Below are 18985 nucleotides of genomic sequence, written 5' to 3' on the forward strand. Positions count from 1 at the left end.
CCTGAGACAAAGTAATTATATATACTTGCATGGTCCTAGTTACAAAAGTATGTATTCAAAATCTTTCTTTGACCTGTTTCATTTTTTCTGTGCAAGGGCTCTGGCAAGTGGTGTGGGGAACGTTGTCATCTGGTATGTTAAGCAGTGTCCCCATCCTACTCCATGACTTCCACTAGAAATGTTTGCATGTGCAAGCTTTGAAATCACTGTCCTTAAACATTTGCCCCATTAAATTTTGATGACCACTCATGGAGGTCTGAGTGTGGCAAAAGCAAATTCATTTTTAAATTGAATTGACTACTCATGGATTATTGGGGTTTGGAGATCTTTTTTGTTAATTCTTATGTTTTTCAGAATTTGCCCAGTCTCAAACTTCAAACCTTTCCTGATCCATGACTATGCTCTTATTTGGTAACACAAAAAATAAATAATATTTTCACCTGCTTTTGCAGTGTCTGCCTAGAGAACATATTAGCAATGTATTGGGTTATATTTTTTAAGATTCTTAGGGTGGCAGTGGTCTCTGAAAATGCCCTTTCTGTCTCCTTTCAAAATCTTCTTTTTAATAAGTAAAGCAGATACAAGGAAATGGATAAACAGGAAAGCACTGACAATGCAAGAAGGAAGCTTTTGGAAGGTTTTGAGTCACAGTATTACTTCTTTTAATTACAGCCTAGAATAGTAACAAGCTGTTGAAATAAAATATAAATAAAATATGATAAAAAATGTTCCCTTAAACACTAACTTATTTTTGCATTCTTTTGCAATCATCTCTGGTAATAACATAAAGTTATTACACAAAATTCCAAGATCTTTAAAAGAGTGTCTAGAGATTTTGGATGCCTCCATATGTGGGTGCTCAGCACTTTCTAAAAATCAGGCCGCTGTCAAGCTGAGCTCTCAAAATCTCCTAGTCGTTCTTGAAAATAGTGGCTAACTTTTCTTGGATAGATAGTTTCCTATTTTGTTCATTATACTAATACTTTCTAATTCTCAGTATAAACCATTTCTGGGTGACAGTACATATAAATTAATTTTGATCACCCTCATATCAGAGTAATGTACAAAATACCTCCTGGGCAGTGGCATAGCATGTTCTCATATTTAGTTTTTGTTAATTCCCATGTTTTACCATTTCCTAGATTCTACTAATAGGATTTGTGTGAATATATATAGACTCTCCCAATCCATCGTAATTGGCCAGATCCTGAAGTTATGCGAGTTTATACCTACTGAAGATATGACCCAACATCTCCTAGGTGCTTTAATTGTGCATTTACCATGCCAGTGCTGTATTGACCTGTCTCTTAATGCAGTGCAACATCTCCTGGATGTCACTGTATACAGTGTATATGGTATCTTTGTTCTGTATGGAATGGGTGCTGTGCTCAGGAAATGAGCAATGCAACCTTTTCATACATTGTTTTTCTATTGGTTGTGGATAACTGGGACTGTAAAAAGAAAACTATGTCAGTATTATCTGTATCAATCATGTGCAGAAGGTGATACAGCCATTTAAATAAAAGCCAAATAAGAGATTAAATTAAGGCTGAAGAAGAAAATTAAATTTGAAAAAAGTACCATTAGTATTGTATAAGGTCAAGAAGCAGGACCTTCTGCTGAGTAAACCCAAAGATCTTTAGCTAGAACATTGTGCTAGCAGAATGGGTAATAGTAGGGTTAAAGAGCTATAGGCTCAGATTTCACCGTCATGTACATGCCTGATAATATGCTTAGCAGAAATAGAGCCAGATGCATGTGTCCAGTTGGCAAAATTGTCTTCCACTGTGCATCCAAGGCCAGAAAATAGCACTCATTATAGGACTTACCCTATATCTGAGCATATAGCTGTGGGGTTCCAGTTTCAAGCCTATTATCAACATCTCTTAACTCTGCTAGGTCTGCTCCTATGAAGAGCAGGAGTGCTTCTCTTGATGCTGAGATGGTGAAAATTAGGAACTCATTTTTCTAATAGAAATGTTAACCTCATGAGTCAGGATGTCATGAGGCAATGTGTGTCATTGATGTTGGTCTGTAATCCATAATGTGTGCTGATGTGTGCATGAGGCAGGCAAGACCGTTTTGTCAGTTGTAGAAGACAAGAAGAACACAAGATATGAATTCATTATTACAGGAGAGGATAGAAGAACTTTATTATTAGATGTTCAATATTAACACAGCCATAGGCTGGGTCAAATGTTCTAAGACAACTACTACAACAGTTCCAGTTCTGAAACAAGGAAACCCCGAGACAACAAGTTAATGAATATTTTGTGTAATTCTGTCAGCTATTCTGCACTTTATTTCCCTCCATAACTGTGATGTTTGGGTCTCATGCATTCATTTTGTTACACATAATTAAGACTGATTAGGTTGCTGTCTGTGCTGTATCAGAGAATGTTAATTGGTAACCACAAGGGAAGAAGAGTCAGGACTACTGGGGTGAGGTCCTGGCCCCATTAAAGTTATTGGGAGCTTTTTTATTTACTTCAGCGGAGCTAGAATTGCACATATGGCTTCTATTGCTGGCTCTACTACTGATTCATTGCTGGACTGGTGAAGTTACCTAATCTTGCTGTGGCTCAGTTTTTGTCCATCTGTTACATGGGTATAATAACAGGTAATCCAACTCACAACAGGGTTTTAAAATGTAATTCATTGTTTATAAACTGCTTTGGCATCTTTAGATAATGGCTTATACAAATGAAAGGAACATTTTTATTGAACAGTTAGCTGGTTGATTAATTACTAAAAATATTCCAGAATCTCTTTCAATAAAGCAGTAATTTTATTTATAGCCACAGACGAATATACAACTCAACATCAAGCCAAATTTCAGCTGGAAGCATAACTATAAATGTGCTATTTGTTGAATCATTGATTCTTTAGATTATCATACAGTGCTTCAGAGATCTTAAATATTCTCCCAGGAGTTGGAGCTATATGGTGCTACTGGTCTTTCATGGCTCTGCAATCATTCTTCATATTCTCTTGTACCCCAGTTATGTACAAGAATTCAGATAGCAGGCAGAAAGGATGAAATCCTGGCCCCACAGAAGTCAATGACAAATTTCGGTTGACATCAATGGGGTCAGGATTCCATCTGAGATCTTGCTCATTAGCCGTTTTCTTGCATACTCCACTTTCCACTAGGCCTGTGAAACAGTGGAAGATCAAGCACTTTGACTGTTATCCATAACTTTTTATAATATAATAAAAATCCACAAACAGGCTGCAGCCCCAAAGCCAGAAGCACAGCCCAGAGAGAGCAGACCCTGTCCTGGGAGCAGAGCTGCAGCCCCAAAGCCAGAGGCACAGCCCAGAGAGAGCAGACTTGCCCTGGGAGCAGAGCTGCAGCAACCAGAGCCAGAGGGGCCAGAAAAGCAGCCCAGGAAGCGGGTTAGTGCTGGGAGTAGAGTCACAGAAGCAGCCTGCAGAGCAGACCTGTCCTGGGAGCAGAGCTGCAGCAACCAGAGCCAGAGGGGCCAAAGAAGCAGCCCAGGGAGCTGGAGGCAGAGCAGCAGCAGCAGTGCAGAGACAGTGGGGCTGGAGCAGTCTGGAGCTGGGTGCGGTAAGCAGCTGGGGAGACCGAGGGGGACCCTGGGCAGCGGGCCCAGCACAGGGACACGCCTCAGCCAAAAGGCTCTGCAGGCCAGGCTTGGATCGTAACCCCGACAGGGCGGGGGCGACACTTGGCAGAAGGGTCCTATCACTTGGAGCCTGAGAGCATGAGGCCACCACCAGAGCAAGTGTCCAACCCACAGCATCCCGGCAGCATAGCCAGGGCCTGAGAAGAAGGCCTGGGACTTACCAGGAACAGACTGTGAACTGCCCTGCTGTTCCAGAGACGCTGTTTGTGATGTTCCATGCCACAGAGCGGGTTGATGTGTTTCCTTTAACCTTTCCCATTTTCCTTATTCTTTTTAAAATTAATTGTTGATTAAATAACTTGCATTTGCTTTAACTTGTATGTCATGGTTAGTGGGTCAGAGAAGTGCCCAGTGCAGAGAGAGTACCCTGGAGTGGGGAGACCCTAGCCCTTGTCCTAGGTGACCACAGCAGGGTTGGGGGTCGAGCCCCCCAGGAATCCTGGGCCCAGCCTTGTTGGGGTTACGAGGACTCTGCCAGACAGGAGAGTGGAAGGGGAGTCCTCAAGGGCAGGGAGGCCACTGGGTAAAGGAAGTGGGAGCGAGGACTCAGATCCTTTCGCTAGCCCACTTCACCGGGGTAGTACAGAAGCCAGGAAAGTTCCCCACAATAGCGGGACTATTCCCCCGCTTACAGAACAATGAAAAAGCAATCAGGTTCTTAAAAGAAGAATTTTAATTAAAGAAAAAGTAAAAGAATCACCTCTGTAAAATCAGGATGGTAAATACCTTACAGGGTAATCAGATTCAAAACATAGAGAATCCCTCTAGGCTAAACCTTAAGTTACAAAAAGACACAAAAACAGGAAAATACATTCCATTCAGCACAACTTATTTTATCAGCCATTTAAACAAAACAGAATCTAACGTATATCTAACTAGATTGCTTACTAACTCTTTACAGGAGTTCTGACCTGAATTCCTGCTCTGGTCCTGGCAAAAGCACCACACACACAGACCCTTTGTTTCCCCACCCCTCCCCTCCAGCTTTGAAAGTATCTTGTCTCCTCATTGGTCATTTTGGTCAGGTGCCATCAAGGTTATCTTAGATTTTTAACCCTTTACAGGTGAAAGGGTTTTTCCTCTGGCCCGGAGGAATTTAAAGGTGTTTACCCTTCTCTTTATATTTATGACAGTTCCTATTATATACGACAAACAAGTTCTTGTAGTTCTGTTACAGTCAGTGTCAAATCTGCAGGTGATATGAAATATGATAAAAATGTTACTACAGTTCATCAGAACTATTTAATGACTTTTAATAGAAAAATGGCCTTTTTCCAAGCTTGAAATTATATAAAAATAAATATTTTTTGAAAATATAAGAAAATCAAAAAGCATTTTTTTTTCATTTATTCAGTTCCCACTTAAGTGTGAGAGGAGACTCAAAAAGCTTGGCTTGTTTAGCCTAACCAAAAGAAGGCTGAGGGGAGATATGATTGCTCTCTATAATACGGAAGAGTGATAAATACCAGGGAGGGAGAGGGTTATTTAAGTTAAGTACCATTGTGGAAACAAGAATAAATGGAGATAAACTGGTCATCAACAAGTTTAGGCTTGAAATTTGATGATGGTTTCTAACCATCAGAAGAGTAAAGCTCTGTTCAGCCTTCCAAGGGGAAAAGTGTGGGCAAAAAACCTATCTAGCTTTAAGACTGAGCTTGATAAGTTATGGAGGGGGTGGTGGGACTGCCTACAATGGCACGGGACTGCCTACAATGGCATGAGACCCATTGGTGACTGCTAGTAGCAAAAATCCCAAATGGCTGGAGATGGGACACTAGATGGGGAGGGCTCTGAGTTACTACAGAGAATTCTTTCCCAGGTATCTGCCTGGTGGGTCTTGCCCACATACTCAGGGTTTAACTGATCACCATATTTGGGGTTGGGAAGGAATTTCCCTCGGGATCAGATTGGCAGAGATCCTGGGAGTTTTCATCTTCTTCTGCAGCACTGGATTCGGGTCACTTACAGGTTTAAACTAGTGTAAATGGTGGATTCTCTGTAAATTGAAGTCTTTAAACCATGATTTGAGGACTTCAGTAACTCAGCCAGAGGTTAGGGGTCTATTACCAGAGTAGGTGGGTGAGGTTCTGAGGCCTGCAATGTGCAGGAGGTCATACTAGATGGTCACAATGGTCCCTTCTGACCTTAACGTCTGAGTAATTTTGTCATGACAAAAGAGCATAGAGTGGCCATACCAGGTCAGACCAAAGATCCATCTAGCCCAGGATCTTCCAACAGTGGCCAATGCCAGGTGCTTCAGAGGGAATGAACAAAACAGTAATCATCAAGTGAGCCATCCACTGTCACGTGTCGCCTATTCCCAGCTTCTGGCAAACAAAGGCTAGGGACACCATCCCTGCCCATCCTGGCTAATAAACACTGATAGACCTATCCACCAGGAACTTATCTAGTACTTTTTTGAACCCTGTTATAGTCTTGATCTTCACAACATCCTCTGGCAAAGAGTTCCACAGGTTGAATGTGCGTTGTGTGAAAAAATATTTCCTTTTATTTGTTTTAATCCTGCTGCCTATTCATTTCATTTGGTGACCCCTAATTCTTGTGTTATGAGAAGTAGTAAACAACACTTCCCTATTTACTTTCCCCACACAAGTCATGATTTTATAGACCTCAATCATATCCCCCATTAGTCATCTCTCTTCCAAGCTGAAAAGTCCCAGTCTTATTAATCTCTCCTCATATGGAAGCTGTTCCATGCCCCTAATCATTTTTGTTGCCTTTTTCTGAACCTTTTCCAATTCCAATATATCTTTTTTGAGATGGGGCGACCACATCTGCATGTAGTATTCAAGATGTGGCCGTACCATGGATTTATATAGAGGCAATATATTTTCTGTCTTATTATCTATGCCTTTCTTAATTATGTCCAACATTCTGTTCACTTTTTTGACTGCCGCTGCACATTGAGTGGATGTTTTCAGAGAACTATCCACAATCTCTCATGAGCGGTAACAGCTAATTTAGACCCCATCATTTTTTTGTATAATTGGGATTGTGTTTTCCAATGTGCATTACTTTGCTTTTATCAACATTGAATTTCATCTGCCTTTTGTCTGCCTTTTGTTGCCCAGTCACTTAGTTTTGTGAGGTCCCTTTATAACTCTTTGCAGTCTGCTTTGGATGTAACTATCTTGAGTAGTTTTGTATCATCTGTAAATTTTGCCACCTCACTGTTTACCCGCTTTTCCAGATCATTTATGAATATATTGAATAGCACGGGTCCCAGCACAGATCCCTAGGAGACACCACTATTTACCTCTCTCCATTTTGAAAACTGACCATTTATTCCTACCCTTTGTTTCCTATCTTTTAACCAGTTACTAATCCATGAGAGGACCTTCCCTCTTATCCCATGACAATTTACTTTGCTTACAAGCCTTTGGTGAGGGACCTTGTCCAAGGCTTTCTGAAAATCTAAGTACACTATATCCACTGTATCACCCATGTCCCACATGCTTTTTTGAACGAATCAAAGAATTCTAGCAAGTTGGTCATTGACATAGCTGGGACAGGACTGGGTTTTAAAGTCCCGATTATGAGGGATTGCAGGTTTTAAACCTGGGTCCACAGGTCCCCAGGCAATACTCAAACCACAATGGCCAACTGATCTGAATGAGTGCAGAAGGGGGCCAGTAAAACTCTACCATGCAAAGGGCTGCACCCTGAAGCTCCTGATTGGGGGAGACATCCAGATCCACTGATAGGCTGGGAAGAAGGCATAGGAAGTTGTCTGAGCAACTAGAGGAATTCTAGCACCCAGTCTTCTTGCCTGACTGCTGAGCCCTGCCTTCCTGCCTACTCCTGGTTCCTGCCTTCCAGCCTGTTCCTGTCCTTATCCCAGATCTCCATCTGTTCCTGGTTCCTGCTTTCCTATCTCACTCCTGTTCCTTTGTCCTACCCTTGGCTCTGACTCCGGCTGTGACTCTTGGCTTGCCACCTGATTCGGTCTCCAGCTGTGACCTTTGGCTTGGCACCTGACTCTGATCCTGGCTCCAGTTCCAGGCTCCTGACTTGAGCCATTAGGCATGACTGCCCACACGCTGCCATCTATAGGATTGATTCAAAGCCCAGGTAATGAATGGGAGCCTTTAGTCAGCTTTGGATTAGGCCATAAATATTAGTACACTCACATTATAAACTAGTTTTCTGTTGTTAGCTTTATTTTCATCATATAGTAATCCTAGCTAACCTGTAAGACAATTGTATACCTACCAGTAAGAGATCATGGGGGGAAATGTGCAAATGTCTAATGGACTTAGGAGCCTAAATAACTTTTGAAAATGGTATTTAGGCTCCTAAATCAATTAGGTGTTTTAGAAAATGTTTACCCTACATTCCTTGGACACTGGTCGATGCTGAGTAAGGGGTTATGTTACTCTTCAATCAGTGCTCCTGATTGGCTCCTTTGTGTACAAAACTATTTTATGTAGGATTCCAGTGCTGAAAGAAGAGCCCAAGACACCTTCTCCCTAAGAAGACAAATACATCACTTTGTTCTAACTGCTGCTGGAGTATCAATACTTACATCCCACAAATATCCAAAACTTGTGAATGTCTGCCATGAAACTGAAAGGTGCACAAGCAAGTCAGCTGTTAGTGCTGTTTCCTCTTAATGGAGCACACATTTTCACTGAGCCCATTAGTCTGAAAGTTTTGAAAGCTTAGAAGCATTTACTGAAGGGAATTAATGATGAACTGTATTTTGAAAAATGTTTAATTTATTAACTAAAACTGATGCTTCTGAGCTCAAAGATAGCAAGGCTGTTGCTTAAAAAAGAAGTCTCTCCTATTAAGGTAAACTTTGGACCAACTCAGTGGTTGCTGGTTCTGAGTCAATCCTATGCTGCATTTATAGCATATTGTAAGTGCACAGGAGTACAGTCTAATGCATGTAGTCAGAATCTACTAAAGGTTTTCATTACAAAGTCTGTCAATCTGAATTTTAGTGTATGGTCTGTACTACTTTATATTTATCTCACTATTTAATAGAATACATTTGTCTAAATGGATGAAACAGATTTTACCAGACTAATTCTGCAATGGATAGTGTGCCTCCCTACAGCCAAATATGTTGTCAAGAGACCTTAAGCAGGGGGAAATATAAATGTAAGAGGTATGGAAACTGTCCTTTCTACATTTGTTTCAAGATGCCTTTCTGCATCTGTTGTACATACAGGTATTTTGTTTCAGGTAGTTTTACCAATTTTTAAGTAAAACACATTTTATACTTGCAAGACCATAAGAAGGGGAAAGTGAATAAGGGGTTATGGAGCAGAAATTGTCATTCATTTACAAATATGTTAAAAGGATAGGGTTGCTCAGGGTCTAGTCACCTGCAGTTGGTAATCATAATACATCAGGGAAATACCGTTGGAACTTTATAGAATGATACTAGAGTTCTACAGAATGCATTTGCCTTCATCTAGTCAGACCAGCACAGGAAGATGTCTGTATCCAGACATCCAGCCACCTAGATGGCACCCTAACCCATCTTATGTGTTATAATTAAATCACATTCCTCCAGCAGCTTTTTAAAAATTTCCTAAAAACCAACAGCAGACTGAGTCAGCAAATCCGGATTAGTTTCATGACAGAGTTTGAGGCAGATTCAAGATTTGACAAAGGACTGCATTTAGATTAGATTATGCCAAAAATCTCTCAAAATGTTGACTGCATCAAATCAGAAAACTAGGTCCTTTCCAGTTTTGGGTCTGACACAGGCAGGGATGGCTCTACCAATTTTGCCGCACCAAGCAGTCGCCGCCGAATTGCCGTCGCCTCAACAGCGGCAGAGCTGCTGCTGACTTGCCACCATGGGACACAGACTGCCACCCCATTCTGAATGCCGCCCCAAGTACCTGCTTGGAAAGCTGGTGCCTAGAGCCAGCCCTGGACCCAGGAGCAAAAGGCAAAGGAATTAATTCAGTTCCAACCTCTGACATTTGAGTCCTGACATTTGAAATCTGATTCAAGATTTCATAGTTGTCTTCTCTAGCCTATGTCTTCTACAAACTTCTAAAAGTATTAATATAGCATAAAGATCAGTCACATAAAATACCTGCTTTGATGCAGTCATTTTGTGGATGTTCTTGCTTCAAGTCAATGTGTCTTGTTGCTACTTAATGAAAAAAATCCACTGAAAAAAAGAGATGTCTTATTTCCTTGCAGAGTTGGGTAAATCCAGTCCAACATGCTGGCTGAGATTCTAGCTTCAGTAAAACCCAGGCATCTTCATGAACAGATTTTGGCTTAGTGTCTCCTCAAACAAACAGTCTGTGGACAGGACATTAAGGGCTTGATCCAGCACCTATGAAAGTCAGTGAAAAGACTTCCACTGACTTCAGTGGACTTTGGACAAGCCCTAAACTAAGTTAAAGCGAGCATGCATTTATCCACTTTACTTCACCTCTACAGGTGCAAAATTAGGGACTTTCTTTAAAATGCATTTTCTTTTAAAGCCTAAATAAAAGACATAGTCATTTGTTAGCTAATAGAATCCATGAGTGACAAGACTGGAAAATTGGCATAATCTATACTCCTCATCAGGGAAAAGCAGTGTATGTGTGTGGTCCCAGTAAAATTAGTGATAAACAGTTGGTCTGCAACAATATGACCATATAGTTTGCACTTGAAACAATCTGTTGTTAAACATTCACATCCTCTTAGCCTACATATACAAGTTAATTCAAAGCAACTTCTTTAGTAAATACCAGTAATACAATGTATTAGAGCTATGTGAAATACTGACATCAAATTGGAAATGGCTGTGGAGTACAAAGCTTTCGATACCTTTGTAAGTCTCAGCCCATACCTCAGCCTCCTGAAAGTTCAGTGAACATGTCCACACGTAAATGGAAATTTCTGTCCCCACGCAACTGGCATTCATTCCCTTCCCCATAACAGCCCAAGGATCCCCATTAAGACATCTAAAGTTAGAAAGAAGTTGTGAGAGTTGTGAGGAGGGAGGGCATGCTTGGCAGGAGTAGAGAGGGACTGGATATATAGCAAAGGGAGGCTTGCTCTTACAGATTCACTAACAGTCCCTACAGATTAAGCAGTATGGTTCAATTCACAAGCCCCTTTGTGAACTGAACTCTACAGGGTTCAGACAGCCCTATAATGTGCTCAAAGGTATGATCTGGAATGCAGCCAAGGCTATAATCAAAGGCAATATTATTAGCCCAGCATCAGGTCTTAAAAAGGCCAGAGAAATATTACAGGAAGGAGCCAGGGACACTGAACAAAAACACAGACAGACTTCAAAAAGTTGGTGAAACAATTAATTGATGCTAGAGCTAAACTGAATTGACAGCAGAGAGAACAATAAAAATCCTTTCGCATGGTGTTTAGAACCTAATCCTATGGTTGGTGGAGAGAGTTAACACTGTCTCCCTGGGCAAAGGAAACTCTACAACAGCCACTTAGCTAAACAAAGATTGCCAGGGTACCCAGCCAGCAATGTTCCCTCTAATTTTTGGCAGGCCATGTGTGCAAAAAATTTCTTCTGTGCAAATTGTTATGCTTCTGTGCAAATGTTCGCGCCCACGGTATTTCGCCGTGTGCACGAGGTTTAGGATCTGTGTGCGCACGCACACACACACAGCTTAGAGGGAACAGTGAAATGTGGCTGTGCTCAACTAGGGTGAGGTACTGAGCTCAAAAGGGGCTATAAAAGGACTGTGATCTGGCTGTATGACCTAATCCTAGGAGCCAGACCCACCCTATGGAGAAAAGGAAACAAAGCCCCTTCCTTTTATTTTATTTTAAAGAATTTGTGAGAAGTTTAACTGCACAAAGCCTTTCTTTAGGGGTGTGTGTGTGTGTGTTTTTGTTTGGGTGTTGTTTTTTTTTTAACCTCGGATGAAAGATGTTTTTGCAAAGTTGATTCACCTTTTAGTTGCATAAATATTGCGAAGCCTTTAGGAATATTCAAGCCACCAACTTGCAAAACAGAGCTGTGCTTCTCCTGGTGAAACACAGGAAAGAACTGGGTCCACTACTAATGGAAAGTATCAATGCTTCCTTCAGAGAAGTGAACCTGCTTGCTTCTCTGAAACATACAATAGTCACCATCTTCCAAAAGCCTACACTGGATCCAAAAATCCCTTTCTACTGTTGGCCCATCTCTAACCTCCTACATCTAAGAAAAGTCATTGAAACAGTAGTGACAATCAAGTTCAAATGACATGTGAGTCTGCCAACGTCCTATAAAAGTTGGTCCAGTAAAAGATATTACCTCACCCACCTTGTCTCTCTAATATCCTTGGACCAACACAGCCACAACACTGCAAACAACATCCTAGATGTTTCGCAACCAGGTTTAAGACCAAGGCACAACACACAACAAGACCTTAGTAGCACTAAAAGGCAATCTTCATGGCAGTAGATAAAGACCACAGTCCCTTGCTCATACTACTTGATATCTCTGTAGCTTGCAAAGCAGCATACATAGACTACTAATTCTTCCACTGGAAGTTTTGAGCACAAATGGAGGAAGCTAGAGCATTGGTTAAAAGTAGAGCTCAATGGAATATTTTTTTTGTTGAACCTAATTTTCAGCAAAAAATAGGCTTTTGGATTAAATAGAAATTTTCACAAGAAAAAACCTGGTTTTGTCAAAAAAAAAAAAAAAAAGTATTTTGTTGAGAAAACAAAAGCCAAAGTGTTTTTTGTTTTCAGGAACTGTTCAAGAACTGAACACCAAATTTTTTTCAATTTTTCATCAAAAACCTGAAAAAAATTTCAAAAAATGCTGAGAAAATATTTACTTACTAATTGTTGTGTACAGCTAATTTTTTTTTGTTTTTTGGTTTTTTTTGCATAAGCAGATGGGACTCAAACCTGCAAAGTGCTCAGCATTCTGGCCTAATCCAGCAAGGTACTGAAGCATGTGTTTTACTGTAGATACTTGGGGGTACTACTCATCTTCTTAATTTTAAGCATGTGTGTAACAGGCTGCATAGCATACACGTGGTTACAGAAGTTATATCAGCCAACAATGTATTTAAATAATTTATTAAACAAAATCTTATCTTTGCTGTGTAAAATTTAAAAAAAACAACAAAGGTCGATAAGCGTACTCTCTACACCCACCATGAACTTAATATAAATGCTATAAATAGATAGCTAGTGTCTCTTTGATCGGCCATACAACTCAACTTCCATGTCTGTTATCAGTTATTGAACAGATGGCGGCTCACAGGGCTGGGTGAATGATGCAAAACAGTGTTTGCGAACTTTCGTTCAAAGTCTGAACTGTTGTTTTATTCAGCCTTCTTCATTTATTCTTGCTGTTTGCTGTTCACAAACATGCACGTGAATGAGTTTCTATTCACATGAACATTTAGAGAATGGCTCTTTTTCATATTAAGACCTATATTCATGTGCAAACAAGGGTATTTGTGTGTGAACAAGAGTATTCGTATTCGCCATTGATTATTTGCATTTCTTTCTTCGTTATTATCCTGTTTAAAAATGTTTGTCATCCAGTCAGAGTAAAGAAACAAATGACCTAGGTGACCAAATACAGACCAAAAATATGTAGCCAACAGTCAGAATAAACAATTCATCAGTGAGCCATAGACTGCAAATTGTTAATCGTCAGTCCATAGGATAGTTACAGGTACACTTTTGCCAAAATAAGGTCAAGTCTGGACAATTCACAAAGAAAAGGACAAAATTCAAACAAATGTTACCCAAAGATAATAATTCAACTGTTTGTTAAATATCTAGCTATAAATATCTAAGTGCATTAATAATAACTAGCAAATCTAAACCCCATGTTAGAGGTTCCAAAACTAGAATAGATTTTCAGACTCAACTGAATGATTTTGAGTGCCAATTTGAAACTCCTTTAAAAAGGCTTTGATATTCAAAAAGTGCTGAACATCCACCCTCTGAAAACAAGGCCCCCCCAATGGTGTACCAAGTTGGACATCCAAAATCACTTAGCAGGGTTGTCCCTAGAGGGTTGCAGGGCCTGGGACATAAGTGCCAAGTTTCTGATCCGCCGGGGAGTGCTCCCCACTGGCTCTGCTCAGGCCCTGCCCACACTCCACTCCTTCCCCCAAGGCCCCACCCCCGTCCTGCTTCTTCCCACCCACCACACCTCTTCCCTTCCCCACCACTCTCCCACCCTGCCTCTTCCCGCCCTCACTCTGCCTCTTCCCAGCCTAGTTTCACCGCTCCCCTGAGCGCACTGCGCCCTCGCTCCTCTCCCCTTCCTCCCCCCGAGCACTTCCTGACTCTGCGAAACATCTGACCCACGGCAGGCGCTGAGAGGGAAGGGGAGATGCTGATTGGTGGGGCCTGCCAGTGGGCAGGAGGCACTGGGGGCCTGGGGAGATTCTGATAAGGGGTCTCCTCCTCGCCCCACCCGCCTGCCTGCCACTTGCCTCCCCATTCACCTCCTCATCCTACTCACCCACCCACTTCACCTTCCCGCCCACCTCCTCACGTGTACAAGCAACTGTAATACGGTACAGACAATTTTAGTCACTCAGATGTTTACCTTTATCGTTAAAAAGTATTCCTCAATGGAGATTTCCCTCTGTGAATCTTCTCCTTTTTACAGTGAAGATAAGCTAAACTACACTCAACTGCAGGCTTTGTTACTCATTAATTATTTTTTTAGGACTTCAGATGGTAAATTCAAAAGTTTGAATGTGCCCTTTGAACCAAATCAGCGGAAATATGGTAGACGTAAAAAAGCCACCCTCCCTACAACTACAAGACCTCTAAATTAATGTTCTTTCTTGTGGCTGCCAGTTATATACAATCTAATTATGAATTACTTATGCTCTTAAACTGTAGGATGAAACCTACAGCAGATAGCAAGGAGCTATGAAATCTAGTCATTCCGGTGACCGGGAGTTGATAACCATGTCTTTGTTATAAGTACTGCATAAAAGCTCTGAGGCTCACTGTCAAGAGATTTAGTATCACCCTGAACTGTAGCCTTTGCAGGGTGCAATCCATAACCAAGTGACCTGCTGCAGCTCATTAAAGTTAATGTAATGGATCACTAGCTCTTAAATGTATTCATCAGCAAATTAGACTCACTTTTCAGCTAGCAGCGCAAGAGAGAGGAATACGGCTAAGTAGGCTGAACGAATAAAGCGTGATCTTCTATATGCTCTTTCACTCAAACTCATGAGTACATCATTTGAGGGGAATCAAGGCAGTGACTTTAAGTATCTGGGATGGGATTTCCTTTGTAATAGAGTAACATTATTATAAAAGTGGAACAAAAAGATGTAATGCTTTTCTGTGAAACCTTTCAAATCTGAAAGGCGAGAAAGATTATTATGCATTTGTTCTGTACAAATTTCGTCCCAACAAACAAAGACCTCAACTGTACTAAGTATTAATTTTATGATCTGTTCTGACAAACTATCACATGCATTAATTGATGTGAAGTTGGAATATGTTATTTTCTTTGTTAATTCTGGTTAGTTCCTAAGATTATATCATCAAAAAATATCCGGCATTTCTTCATTAAATATTGAGGTTTTAGGAAAAAAATATGTGTTACTTGAAGAGCTGAACTCAAAAGTGCTAATATGCTCTTGCTGCAGGCTAGCCTATTAATTTTAAAGTGCCTAGAGCTAAAACTGACTGGGAGGCAAGATTTTTGGATTGTAGCCCCAAACCCAAATTTATTTCGTTTTAAGAAAATGTTAATCCTTTATTTTTTTTAAGCCTGGTCAGTGTAAAGTTCACTGACATTTTGACTTCTCAGTGTTGTTTTCTGTGGTAGATTTTAGGAACATTCAGTGATGGTGGAGGTAAGGGTTGTTTTTTTGTTTTAATTTTAAAACACTTTTCCTAGGTTCAGAACCATTGAGTTGTAGTATTTACCACTGTTACAGCCATCTTCCTTCTATTGTTTGTCACACTCACTTGTTGACGTTGTCTTAAAGTAGATTTTAAACTCTTGGGGGTATGGACTGTGTCTTCCTATGTGTTTGCATAGCACCTAGGACCATAGAACCTGATCCTGAATTGGGGTTACTATAATACAGAAAATGGTAATTGATTATTATCATACCTCATATTGTATGTATTGAACCTAAGTATGCTGGAGTGACATTAGACAAATGATGTTCCCTGCCTCATAAAGCCATACCAGAGTGTGCAATTGTAAGCCAAAAGTAAATACATAAAGTAAAATACATAGGGAATGGTCAAATGGGTCCATCAAACACAGAACATATGTGTTTCACTTCCCAGACACAAGTAGGTTCTTTCATCCCACTTCCCTGTACAGAACTCCCATTGACACTAATGAGATTTATGCATAAACATAACTTTGAAAAGGGAATTTCTCATTATGAAGTGCTCCCAGAGCAGGTACCTATGAGTGAATTTCTCCCTTGACTAAAAGTTGGTCCAGATGGAATCTTGAGAAATCAACACACCTCCATGCTAAGGGTCACAATTTTTTTCTCTTTACCTTACTTCATTGGGCCCAATAATTGCCCCAGAGCTTGACTCAATGCTATTTTTGGAATATTGAATAGAAAGTAGAGAGTACATCACTGCTGTCCTGTTGATTGAGAGTCCTTGAGAGAGGAGCAACAAAAATGATTAAAGGTCTAGAGAACATGACCTATGAGGGAAGACTGAAAAAACTGGGTTTGTTTAATCTGGAGAAGAGAAGACTCAGAGGGGACAGGATAACAGTTTCAAGTACATAAAAGGTTGTTACAAGGAGGAGGGAGAGAAATTGTTCTCCTTAACTTCTGAGGATAGGGCAAGAAGCAATGGACGGTTTAGACTGGACATTAGAAAAAACTTCCTAACTGTGAAGGTGGTTAAGCACTGGAATAAATTGTCCTGGGAGGCCGCAGAATCTCTATCATTGGAGATTTTTCAGAGCAGGTTAGACAAACACCTGTCAGGAATGGTCTAGATAATACTGAGTCCTGCCATGAGTGCAGGGGACTACACTAGATGACCTCTCGGGGTCCCTTCCAATCCTACGATTCTATGCTTCTATGATTTCCATACTGGTAGTGCTTGTTGTTGAAGCTGGTATTCTATGTGGGGTCACTAGCCAAAAGGCTGGCTTTAGAATTTTCTATACTGTATTTTGCAGTTCAGTCATAATGTTTTACTTCACTGGGAATACTTAAAGTTAACCGTGTGCATAAGTGCTTTGCTGGGTGATAGCCTCTATTCCCAGCTCTGTGACATACTTGTTTTCTAAAGAAGTCACTTAACACCTCTGGGCCCCATTTTCTCCATCTGTAAAATGTGGAAAATAAAACTTACCCACCTCACAGTGGTCAAGCGAAGCTTAATTCATAAACATTTGTAAAGCGCTTTGAGGTCCCCTATATCATGTAATTTATGCTATCATATAATACTATAGAAGCATAAAATACAGTATCAACATTAAAATCCTTGTCCTTGCTCAGTTTGCTCCCATTCTGAAAAATCCTCCAGTACGAGGCACTAGCCATAGGAAAGGAAGAAAGGACTTGCTCAGAGTAGGAAAGCTTTGCACTTGCTTGGAAGGTTGTCCAACCTCCCCTTTATGGAATATTCTTACTGTGCCTCATTTCAGGCTTTAAAGGGTGATGGAGAAATGTGTCACCGCCATTTCATTCCACCTGTTGACTGAGGACAGCATTCGAAGCACGTTTTTGTTAAACTTTAAGGGGCAAGTTCAACCTTCAGATGCAAGTGTGTTAATTCTAGGCAGAAGCCTTCCATGGTTCTAAGTGAAGAAATTGGGCCCCAAATGGTTTGTTTTGAGAATAAATGCATAATACTGAGGGGTAACATGAAATGCTTTTGGCGTGACTATGTGAAGTTCCTAGTTCAGCGTCAGTATGGTTTTCTCTGAAGGTTTGCCTGCTTCTTCCAATAGAAAATCTAAATGGTGGCTGGAATTTTTTCATTTTTTTTTCTTTTTTTTTTTTTTAAGAATGTTAGCTGTCTTTTGCATAACTTTCTTCAAAGGTAGATGGTTTGAACCTATAAAGAAAGTTGTTCTTTTTTTCCCATTGTTTTTTCATGATTCTTGTGATGCATTCAGATAAATGTTCACATCAATGCCCCAGGGAGTAAGGCATAAAAATGGCATTAACATGAATAGAAATTGTGCATGTAACTCCTTAGTGACAACTGACTTCATTGTGTCAAAATTACACAATTTTTACTGACCTAATTGATTTTCTTCCCCTCAGTATTTGAAATTTACCCAATTTCCTACAGGAATGCCTGTACAGTTTTATTTTAGTTTACTCATTAATGCTTTGATCCTTTCCACCACAAAGAAAAAGACACATGAAAGTGAAAATGTACCTTTTTTTTCACAGCAGGAAGCCTTCATAATGAAAACTTGGCATGCACACCTGAGGAGAACAGAAAAGCTCATGGAATTTGCATATGAGGATTGTCGGGTTGTTTTTGCATCTGCAAAAGAGAAAAGAATAAAGAGATAATGGGAGTCAATTTGGCATCAAGGTTATTGATAGGACATTAATTTTGTTTCCGTGCTACTGGTATAAAAAGGACATGTAAATATTTAGTTGTTAGTATTTTTAGCATCTATCTACACTTTCCTAGTGCACCCATCATGGTATTGTGTGGTGAGGTATTGTGTGGTGAGGCTTAGAGTTGGGAACTGTTGAGATCTAATCCATGCATTCGTGTAGGCAAAACCTTTCTGTCTCAGTTTCCCTACTTGCAAGGTGGGAATAAATAATACTTTCCTCCTTACCTCATGAGGCTATCAAGGTTACTGTTCAAAGGTGCTAATTATTATTCTTTAGACAGATAGAAGCAGATGCAGAGTGAAGCAGATTTAAAGGTATAGCAACAATATAAAGCCTGGTGCCCCAATTCTAAAATACTGTGTGTCATTTTTGTTAATGAGCTACATTTTTTTATTTTAGCTAGTAATTGATTCTCAGGACTTGCTGCTGAAGGAAAGAGGAAGCTCTGCATATATCTGTAAGATATCTTATCATCTTTCTGCGTTTGGCCCCCTTTTTTTGTACAGTACATGAGGTTTTTCATTCTGTTTCAATACCTATTTCCAAGTATGAGTTTTGCATATCTTTATACCTATTTCCTTTGCCCTAAAATAGCCACCTTCTTCTACTCTCAAGAGGGTATTTATTAAAAAAAGAATAAAAGCAAAATTGGGTCAGATAGGGACCAGGTAGGCCTTACTGAAAAAAGCAGGAAAAAAAAAATCATTAGCAAAAGTAATAGTGAAAAACTCAAAAGCTGGGCATGCACTGAATGAAGTCCAGACAATGTAAACCTATTCTCTGATGATTTACTTACAATGTTGTAAG

General features: G+C 40.3%; 1 protein-coding gene across 1 annotated transcript in view; it reads left to right on the plus strand.

Annotated features, from left to right (window-relative positions):
* Nucleotides 1-18072, plus strand: part of LOC311515878 (uncharacterized protein) — a gene marked incomplete at its 3' end in the record, with an annotated part of 232334 nt that extends 214262 nt beyond the window's left edge. The window contains exon 5 of the mRNA XM_084619327.1: nt 17999-18072. Within this exon, the coding sequence (XP_084475453.1) occupies nt 17999-18072 (74 nt within the window). The remainder of the gene's footprint in view (nt 1-17998) is intronic.
* Between the last annotated feature and the right edge of the window lie 913 nt (nt 18073-18985).

Source organism: Lepidochelys olivacea (genome assembly GCF_965140295.1).
Source record: "Lepidochelys olivacea isolate rLepOli2 genome assembly, chromosome: 2".
Classification (NCBI taxonomy): Eukaryota; Metazoa; Chordata; order Testudines; family Cheloniidae; genus Lepidochelys; species Lepidochelys olivacea.